This window comes from Theropithecus gelada, chromosome 3 (genome assembly GCF_003255815.1).
Source record: "Theropithecus gelada isolate Dixy chromosome 3, Tgel_1.0, whole genome shotgun sequence".
In the NCBI taxonomy this organism is placed as follows: Eukaryota; Metazoa; Chordata; class Mammalia; order Primates; family Cercopithecidae; genus Theropithecus; species Theropithecus gelada.
The window spans coordinates 116,963,267-116,974,130 of NC_037670.1; the positions used below are offsets into that span (position 1 = coordinate 116,963,267).

General features: G+C 42.9%; 1 protein-coding gene across 1 annotated transcript in view; it reads left to right on the forward strand.

The window, feature by feature from the left end:
• The first annotated feature begins 355 nt into the window (after nt 1-355).
• Nucleotides 356-10,864, forward strand: part of KIAA1324L (KIAA1324 like) — a 177,430-nt gene continuing 166,921 nt past the window's right edge. Inside the window, exon 1 of the mRNA XM_025379490.1 lies at nt 356-719. Within this exon, the coding sequence (XP_025235275.1) occupies nt 531-719 (189 nt within the window). The 5' untranslated portion in view covers nt 356-530. The remainder of the gene's footprint in view (nt 720-10,864) is intronic.

Consider the following 10,864-nt stretch of genomic DNA (forward strand, 5'->3'; position numbering starts at 1 on the left):
CAAGGGACGTTCCCAGGGCGCATCTGCGTGTTTGTGTGCAATGAGGAAAGTAGGGAGCTTTTTAAAGACCCGCCGCCAGAAAACAATGTCCTGATGTCCTGTATTTACTCTAGCTTCATCCCGGGAGCGCCGCTCCCAGTGGGCCAACGGGACCTGAGATACCCGACTCCACGGGGTCCCCAGCCTCTCTCGCCCTCTAGCGCGAGGCGAGCGCCTCGCATCCCCTGGGGACCCGCCGGGCTGGGCCGCAGCCCCCGTCCGCGCCACCTGCTCCCCAGCTCCCGCGTCCCCGCCCCACGTCCCGCCCCCGCGCCGCGCCCGCGCCCGGCGGTCCCTCCCTCCGGCGTGACGGGAGCACCAGCGCTGGCTGCCCGGGCCGCGAGCGCAGCGGAGCTGTCAGCGGGCGGACAGGCAGCGGGCGGGGGAGCGGCGAGCCGAGAGCACAGCAGTCGCGGCCCGGGAGCCGGAGCTGCCGCTGCACCCCGGGAAGGCTGCCTTGCCGCCGGCCTGCCGACCGCGGCGGGACGAAGATGCTGTTCCGCTCCCGGGGGCCGGTACGGGGCAGGGGCCGGGGGCGGCCGGCGGAGGCTCCCCGCCGCGGGCGCTCGCCGCCCTGGAGCCCCGCCTGGATTTGCTGCTGGGCGCTCGCCGGCTGCCAGGCGGCCTGGGCTGGGGACCTGCCCTCCGCCTCCAGCCGCCCGCTTCCTCCTTGCCAGGAGGTGAGCAGCACCTGGTCCTCTACCTGGAGTTTGCGGGGGCGGGGGGAGAGCGCGGAAGATGAAGGCTGAGAGCGGTGCCTGTTTATTTCTGTTTGCCATCCCCTTTTCCTTTGCTTGGAGAACAGGGGCTTTCGTTTGCTTCGAGGGGTGAAGTTGCCCGGCCCGGTAGCTGGCCCGGAGAGGATGTGTGACTTCGCTGTCTCTCGGGGGATGCTTTTCTGTCTGCGCTCGTGTGTTTTGGGAGCTCTGCAGGACTTTGCGGCGTCCTTTTTGGAGATCCAGGTTTGAGGACCTGGGGTCGAGGGAAAGATTTCAGGAAGGGGAGGAGACTGGGGAAGCCCCACCAGTGGGATTTGGAGAACCATCTCATCACAGCTTTTCCAGAGAGCCAGACACAGACACCGGAGGATTTCCCGCTCCTCCTCCCCCTGTCTCCACTCCTCTGTCTCTGCAAACGCCTTCGTCCCTGCACTCCCCTGCCCTCAGCTTCCTGATTCAGGCCCTGTGGGTTTGCTAAGCCAATGTGTGGTGTCACTTAGCATCCTTCTGACAAAATGTGGATTTGAATTTGGAAAAAGAAAAAAAAAAGAGTATGTATTTGGTAGAGAAGAGGCAGGTTGATGATGGGGAAAATTAGAAAAGACAAAGTGAATATGCTCCTTTTGGGAGGTGCTTTGTCACCTGGCTGAAGTGTTGCCGCGATATATTTTATAGCTTGAGATTATTGTTGATTTACAGTCAAAAAGGATAAGCTATGGGTGATGAGATTTTTCTCTGGTTTTTAGAAGAACGAGACAGTGTGCCAAAAATTTACAGGGGGTATCATTGGTACTTGTATTGGGTGTTTATCTTTCCATTTAGTGTTCCAGAAAGTGCATCCTCTTAATGAAAATCAGTGAGGGGAAGGAAGCAACATTTCTGACCTAATTTGATTGTGTTGGGAGGATATATGGAATAGATACTGTTTTTAGGAAGATTGTTAGGAATCAGGGCGATGGGTCATTTTAATTAATGTAGCAAAAATAGATTAGCCAATAGCCCCTCTGGGAAGAAAGGCCAGACCCTGTTCTTTGTGTATGTTGCTATAACTTCCGAATTTTACCGAGACTTGAATTACAGAGTATCTGTGTTCTAGACATCGTCCATCATCTATGGATTTTCATCTTTCTCTCCTACAGTACAGGTCCCAGGACAGACTGAAATGAAAGAGAATCGGATCAAAGGCTTGTGTGTGAACACACAGCAATGTTGTAATTGGGCAAATCAGGGCAAGAGCTCAACAAACAGCTGTGTTTAATTCTAGGGTTTTTTTTTTTTAATAGTATAATGAGCTTAATCTGTATTCTACAACTTTATCACCTGGGAATAATCCATTATTCCAGGTTTCCACAGAAAGCTGCTTCTTGGACATCTCGGATTGAACAGTTGTGACAAGATAAATTTTATCCTCCAGCCCCCAACTTCTAATATGCAGAATGTATGTTTCTAAACTGAAAAGTCTTAAGCTTCTCATAACATCGATTCTTAATAATGAAAATCTGCTTGAAGTAGGTGAAGGTCAGAGCCAGTAGAGATGATGCCTTTGGTCTCTACAACTAGACTAATCTTTTAGATGAACACATGTCCTACACATGTATACCTAGAAAGAAGAGTCTGCAATCTAAAACAAAGATTGAAAGGAGGGGCAGATAGATGACAGAAGGTTCAGGAAGGCTGGGTTCACTTAATCCCAGGTCCTTATTGCATTGGCTTTAGAAATTGCATGTGACTCATCCTTTGAGATCTGAAATTTACATTTTCTTTCTGAAAAATGAAAATAAATAAAATATATAGGAGGACAATATTGAGCCTGCCTTTGGCTGTATGTTTTTATAAATGGTAATGCACAGATCCATTTATGTTCTTCCTGATGACTGACAAGTAAGAGGACCTGCTGGGAGTTAGAGGTTCCTTGGAAGTAGAAGAGGCCTAGTGACCTCCCAGTGGTTGAATCTATTTGATATCTGATCTAACCAGTGGAACTAATTTACAGAATTGGTCATTGTTTTTCTCTGACATTGTTTTTAAGAGGAAAGTGGGGAGGGCAAGTTATTTTCAGGCTTTGAAGGTAAGGGAATGTTTGTGCCGGGGGTGGGGAAAGTGTATCCTCTTGAGCTCAGCCCTTTCCTCTGAATACAGTTAATGGGATTGTGGGCTAAACGACTGTGAATAAAGACACAGTTGAAGTAACTACTCTGTGTTCACTTCTGCTCGTTTGTTGTTTCCCACTTTTTATTAACATTAAAGGAGACAAATGCCACAAAGGACAGATTATGCAGTGGGGAATAGAGTGAGGGCAGTTAAAGTGAGTGGTTTTTAGGCTGAAAGCTAAAACCAACTCTCAATATGAGAGAATTCTGAGGAGTATAGAAAAAGCTATAGGCCATTTTGAACCTCATTTTCCCCCAGTAGTTTGCGTCACCCTCATTTATTAATACTTTTATAGAAGTAGTCATGTTTAACAAAGTTACATAAACTCTGATTTTCCTGCCTGGTTTTAGAGGAAAGCAACTAAAGGAAGAGAAGTGCAGAGAACTGGCCTGGGAGTCATCCAGTTATAATTGCCTGAGTTCAGAAAAAAGGCCCTGCAAAAACTAGGTTATGGGTAAAAGTTACATTTAGATTTTTGCAGAGGATTGGGCTCTGGGGTGAAACTCATAAAATATAGGTTCCTTCGTCAAAGTCTTTGGATTATGGAGTTGAAAGGGGGAGAAAAATTGTGTTGGAATGTTCAGCTGGTGATCAGATCAGCAGTGTGGAAGCACACGCACAAACAGGAAGCGATCGTTTGGGAGACAGAAATAAAAGGAAAGTCCATGTGCCGGCAGATGAAGTACAAGAATAGGATGTGACTTTGGAAAATGGTATTCAAAGGAAAAAAATGAGGCCTGGACATCAGAAAGTATAGAATTCCTCAGGTTTTTGTATGGGGTGAACTTATAAAAGGTAAATCTTCTTTGGGTTTCTTGGCCTGTGTTTCACTTGTAAAATGTTATTAATAAAACGACCAATTATTTGTATTATGAGGATGAAATGAGATTAATATAAGATAAAGGAGAAATATAAATGTGAGGGTTGGTTAGTGCTGGATTAGTAGAGCTAGATCCTGATGTTTTGGGAAGAGTCTACAGTGAGACTCCAGAGGTTCCTAGGATAGGCCCATCCAAGACTTAGCATGACATTTTTGACTCAGTGAATAATAGGACTTAATGGGGCTGCCAGAGCAAAAAATCCTAAAGGCCAACAGATGACTCAGAGTTGCAGTAAGTTATCAGAAGATAGACGAGTGCATGAGAGTAAAAAGAACAGAACTAATTGGATTATGTCTGTATTATTTACATTTGGTAAATTAAATCACCAAATAGCTGATTCTTAGTTCACTGCTCTAAAATCTTACATAATGCAGTTCTGCTGTTCTCGTTGACTACTGAGTGATGAGTTTTGCTAACAGTTTTTGTTCCACATTCAGTTTATACCATGTGCTAGGCAAAATGTCAGATATGAAATTAGTGATTTAAAGAATATAATTTAATTGAATAAGGATGAGACAGAGATGTAAACAAACATTGCAATTAAGTGATTTGAAGCCATGAAAGAAGCACGGGGCCATCAGATCTACTGGGGGGAATCAGAAAAGGCCCTATGGAGGAAGTGAATGAGACTTAATTGATAAGTAGGAATTTGCCAAGCAGACAAAGGTCAGATGTGAGTGTAGGCTAGTTTGGGGGAAAGACATTTCAGGTGTAGAGCACAGATTGAAAAAGGGCAGAAACATTAAACAGCATTGTATTGTAATTGGTTCTAACTGGAGTACAGCGTGCAATGAGAAGCTTAATGAGAGATGAATCTGAAAGGCAGGCAGGAGCCTATCATAAGGGACCTTATATCACACTAAGAAGCTGGTCTTCATTTGGTAGGCAATCGGATGCAGTAGTAGGACTTCAAAAAGAGGAGCAGTATGCTTTAGATAGAATTGGCAGTGAATGGATGCAGAGGGTGAGAGAATGAAACATTCTAACTTGATTAGAGGATGGTGCCTCTTAACCTCCCTGAGAAGAAATGTGAAAGATGGGATAAGGAGCTTGGTTCTTATGTGGAGCTGTTGAGTAGAGCTGTTTTTATGTAGAGCTGTTGAGTAGGCAGTTAGGTATTAGGCCCTCTCCCTCAGGGGCATGGTGTGGGCTGGTGTGGGCTGGTGTGGGCTGGTGTGGGCTGGTGTGGTGACCTGTGAATAACCTGAATGAAAGACATTGTTGAAATTACTGGATTGGCTGAGATCATGCAGGGAGTGAGAACAAAGAGGGCTGAAGATAGGACTTGGGTTTTACCTACATGAAAGGGGACAGAAACCAAGGAGTTCAAAAAGGAGACATGTAGCAATGGTTGGTAAAGGAGAAATGTGAGTGTGGAGTTGTGGGAAAAAGAAAAGTCTGAGAAGAAGATAGGGCTCATTGTGTGTCAGTTGCCCAGTGAAATCCAAATAATGACGACTAAAGAGAGAAGATTGAATTTTGCAATTAGGTCATTGGTGCTCAGCACCAGAGTAGTTCCTGTGGGATGGTGGAGATGGGTTGAGTGTTAACTGGGAGGTGAGATGGTGGCGATGGAGTAGAATTGTGTTACAGAGCCTTCCTAGATTTGGTAAGCTACTGGGTCTTCAAAATCCATATAAACCACAAGACCTGTAATGGTCATGTTTTTAGTTTCAGAACTTGATGGGCACAGTTGAGAAACATCCTTTCTGTAGGAAGTCCCTGAAGGTCATGGGCTATGGGTGAAGCTGTCAGAGGTTCTAGACTCACATTGTTATTGAAGGAGTTAGGATTCAGCCTTGGTTTTCAAGCAGTTAACGTAATTATTCTTGCCTGTTAATGCCTGGGGAGGTGAATTTTCCATTTCAAGTTCTTATGCTTAGAATCATTTCTCATGTTTTAGGCAAATGAGAGCAAGTATTCACACCATCAATATTTACAATGTAAAACCAAGAGTTGACAGATCTGTGAAGTGTCATATTTTAGCACAAGGGATGGAAATAGCAGAGCATAGTATAGAGTGGCACGTTTTCCTATCATAGTGTCTTCTTCAGCAGAGTCTTGCATCTTATAATAATTCTTTATTGTCAGAAAACACCAGCCACATTTTGGTTGCTTTTCTTTTCTCTTGAAGAAACCATGGATTATTCTCTTTCCTTTCTGCCTTTCATCATCTGTGTTCTATGTAATATTTCAATATTCAACATATATTTATCATGGACTTATATAGCAGGTATTGACAGTGAATGGATGAACAAAACATAGGCCCCGGCTCCATGGAGCTTTGTAATCTCAGGGGAGTAGGTTTAAAACAAAACCACACATCATGCAATTACATTTGCCATAAGTACTATGATGGAAAATTTCTGTGTGCAGTGAGAATGAATAGCCATCCTAGTTAGGGCTGGGAGCAGGTGGATTACCAGGAAAAGATGTTTAAGGTAAGATCCAAAGGATGAGTAGGAGTTAGCTAGATGTAGGTTGTGGGTGATGGTGAGAGAACATCTCTTGACAGAGGAAGCCTCCTGACCTAGATCCATCCCTATAGCCTATCTTTTCCTGGACTAGTAAAAACAAAGGATATTTTCTCTTCTTTGAATTCTAGTCACAGCCTATTGTTTACTCACTGGCACATATATGCTGTTCCACAAGTGTTTTGCACACACAGCCCCCCCCCCCCCCACCGCCATATAGATGAATGAGTTGTGCTCTCTACAAGAGCACCCAGCTGAAGGGTTGTAAGAGCAAGAATCCATCCATTTCTCAGCATGCTTAGCTATATGTCCTGGCACAGGTCTGCATTTACCTGGAAGAAGGGATACCTTTTTCTAGTTCATATTCCCAGAGGGGGGTCACTATTTTCTAAATCACACAAAGGCACCATTTGTTTTACCAGAGGCTTTGAATACACAAATGTTCTCTCTCCCCTAGTATATGATATGTTCATTGAGGGCAGGGATTATATCATCTTATTAGCAAACAGTAGTATCTTTTCATTTAAGGCATTTTGGGGGTTTTAAAAATGAGTAAGACATATGTCCTTCTCTCTGGGAGCACTAATCACTGCCTTAAAAATATAGTAAGTGAATAGTTTCTGCTTTTTCAGTTATAAACAGGAATTGATCTTTATGCTACATTTAATTCTAATGAACACCTCCTCTTGGTTGTGCCAGATTTAAGACCCTGAAATAAACCCTAGTGGTCAGTTCGGGCAAAGTGGCCCACACCTGTAATCCCAACATTTTGGAAGGCTGAGGCAGGTAAATCGCTTGAGCCAAGCAGTTTAAGACCATCCTGGGCAACATAGCAAGACCTTGTCTCTATACAGAATAAAAAAATTAGCTGGGTGTGGTGGCGTGGGCCTGTAGTCCCAGCTACTTGGGATGCTGAGGTGGGAGAATCGATTGAGCCTGGGAGGTTGAGGCTGCAGGGAGCTGTGATTGTGCTACTGCATCCCAGTCTGGGTGACAGAGCAAGACCCTGTCTCAAAAAAACAAAACATACCCTGTGATCAGAATATACTGAAGTTGATTCTCAACTTAGTTTACAACTCAAGTTGAAAGTACATTTATTATCCTTTTTCAAAATGTTGCTTTTATAAGCTCTTTTCTCTAGGTTAGTAGTCCACAAAGTGAGATCCTAGGACCAGCAGTGTCAACGTTAGTTAAGAACTTGTTAGAAATGTAAGTGCTTGGTTCCTGCACACAACCTACTAAAACAGAAACCCTGGGATTCAAGCCCAGCAAGAACCATTGCACTCAGTATAAAGAAAGGAATTGATATGGTTTGTCTGTGTCACCACCCAAATCTCATCTTGAATTCCCATGTGTTGTGGGAGGGACCTGGTGGGAGTTAACTGAATCATGGGAACAGGTATTTTACATGCTGTTCTCATGATAGTGAATAAGTTTCATGAGATCTGATGGTTTTGTAAGGGGGAGTTTCCCTGCCCAAGCTCTCTTCTCTTGTCTGCCACCATGTGAGATGTGCCTTTCACCTTCTACAATGATTGTGAGGCCTCCCCAGCCATCTGAAACTATAGGTCCATTAAACCTCTTCTTTTGTAAATTGCCCAGGCTTGGGTATGTCTTTATCAGCAGCGTGAAAGTGGGCTAATACAGAAATACAGTTTAGTTGCCTGAAGGGACCCATTTCATTGCTAAAATTCCCTAAACTGTCACCCTAGCTTACTTCTTGCTTCTGTAGGATGTCTTAGAAACTCCTTAAATAATCACATCAAATGGACCGTGAGATTCTTTCATTACCATGAAGTATACCAGCAAGCATTTCTTAATTATCTTTTATATGTCAGGAATTATGCAAGATGCTGGTGATAAAACAGGATGCAGAGAATATTGTCATCGTTCGCCAGGAGATCATAGCCTGATAGAAGTCACAAATATGGAAATTAATAAACACCTCTTTGAGATTGACTTTAAAATAGAAAAATATGGGATTATTAAGAAAGTATGGTTAGCCTTCTTGGTAAATGTTTTCCAATGTTTGCTACTTATGGGAGAATGATGTTTACATTTTTGTCCAACTGCAAAGTAGTGTCTTGTTATAGGACAAGCAGTATTGAAGGTATTTAAGAATCTGATGTAAAGGTGAGCCCTGCCACTGGTTTATGTGACCTTGAACAAATTAGCCCCTTTAAATCTTTTCTTGTCTGAAAATGGAGAGAGTAAAACCTGTCTTACCTATGTTAGAATTGCTGTGAGTTCAAGCTAATGCATTTGCAAGTGCTTTGTAAATTCTAATGCAGTCGCCAATATTAGTTATTATTCTCATGTAAGTGAAGAATAGTGTTTCTCAGGAGGTGCACTGAAGTGTGAAAGACATGGGATATGGATAGGGAAATTTGTTTACTTTCAAAAATATTTTATAGGAGAACTTTTTCTAACTATAAAAGTTATGCGTTGTGAAACCTTGGACCCAGTTGATTGTTCTGTCATCACTGAAATTTACTTGGCTTCAAGAACCCCAAACTCTCTTGGTTTTTCTCTTAATCCATTGTAATCTCTCTCAGTTTTTGCCAGTTTCTCCTGACATCTTGACGTTACCATGTTCCAGCAACTTATTCTTGGCCCTCCTGTCTTTTCTGTCATCCTCACACTCCTAGTGATGTCGGGAGTCTCTTGGCTTTAAATATCACTTCACGTGGATAGCTCCCAAATTTACACCTCCTTTGTGGACCATCCCCTGGAATCCTATTAGGCATAGCATTGATATCACCACTTGTGTAAGTACCTTAAATCTGACATGTCCCAAACTGAACTCCTGACATTTTCCCCAAACCTACTCCTTGCATAGTTTTCTCCATTTCATTTAATGGCAACACCTTTTCTTCTGGTTGCTCATGTCTAGAACTCTGGAATCTCCACTGACGTCTTTTCTCCTCCATCCTACGTCCGTCCTATCGGCAAATCCTCGTCACAATAGCTGAATCAGAACTTCTCATCACTTCTCCTGTAATTTCTGGACCATACCACCATTGTGTCTTGCCAGGACTATCACTGTAACTTTCCATCTTGATGTCACAGTGCAGCTCAGAGATAGCATTAAAATATAAGTTTAAAACTGTCATTCGTTTGCTCAACACCCTTCCAAGAATTCATTAATACAAGACTGTATCAGGCCGTTCTTGCATTGCTGTAAAAAAATACCTGAGATTGGGTACTTTATAAAGAAAAGATGTTTAATTGGCTCATGGTTCTGGAGGCTTTACAGGAAGCACAGTGTTGGTGGTTGCTGGGCCTCTAGGGAGGCCTCAAGAAGCTTACAATCATGGTGGAAGGCAAAGGGAGAGCAGGGACATCCCATGGTAAAAGCAGGAGCAAGAGTGAGTGGAGTGGGAGGTACCACATATTTTTAGATGACCAGATCTCGATCTCCTGAGAACTCACTATTGCAAAGATAGCACCAAGTCATAAGCATTCCGCCCCCATGATCCAGACACCTCCCACCAGGCCCCACCTTCAGCATTGGGGATTAAAATTCAACATGAGATTTGGGTGGTGACAAATATCCGAACTATATCAAAGGTCCAACCTAATCTGACCTCCATGAAGCCTCTAATGTCACCTCTTATTACTCTCCCTCTTTTAGTTTATTTTGTGCTTCTATAAGAGAATACCATAGACTGGGTAATTTATAATGAACAGTAATTTATTTGCCTCCAGGTTCAGGAGGTAGGGAAGTCCAAGATCCAGGTGGGGACCTCCTTGCTATGTCATACCATGGTAAAAGGCCAAGGGCAAGAAAGAAAGAGAAAGAGAACAAGTGTAAGATGGGGCCTGAACTCTATTTTATAAGGAACCTATTCCTGAAGTTTGCTGTCAGTCATTTATGAGGATGGAGCCCTCATGAACCAACACCTCCCATTAGGCCCCACCTCCATCACCACGTTTGGGATAAAGTTTCTAACATATCAACCTTCAGGGACACATTCAAACCATAGAACTCCCCATTTTTCATTTTGCTTCAGCCAGCCCAATCTCCTTGTTCTTTCCAGAATGTGTTATGTATGCTCCTTTCTCAAGGCCTCTGTACTGGGTCTTTTCTGCCTGGAAATCTTTTCATTCAGGTATTTACTTGGCTTTGTCCCTCATGCACTTCGGGTTTCCACTCAATTGTCATTTTGTCGGTAAGGCTTTCCCTGGCTACCTATTTAAAATTGCAATCCCTTCCTCTCAATCTACATTTCATGCTTTTGTTTTTCTCTATAGCCCTTTTAACATCCATAATAATATATATTTTCATTGTTTATTTGATTTGTATGACTTCACATTCCGTCAATAAATTGTAAGCTCCATACAGATAATAGTTTTCTTTTTAAAAAGACACTACTATTTCCCTAGCACCTTGAAGAGTGCCTGGAACTTAGTAGGTATTCAATAAATGCTTGTTGAATGAATGTGTAAATTTAATTTTGGGCACGTAGGCTGTTTTTAATTTTATGTTGTATAATCAAAACAGTGTTATAATCAGTGTTTGTTATAATCAAAAACAATGCAAAACACTGTCTGAATTTCTTTTTTTTTTTTTTTTTTTTTTTTTTTTATGAAATTTGTT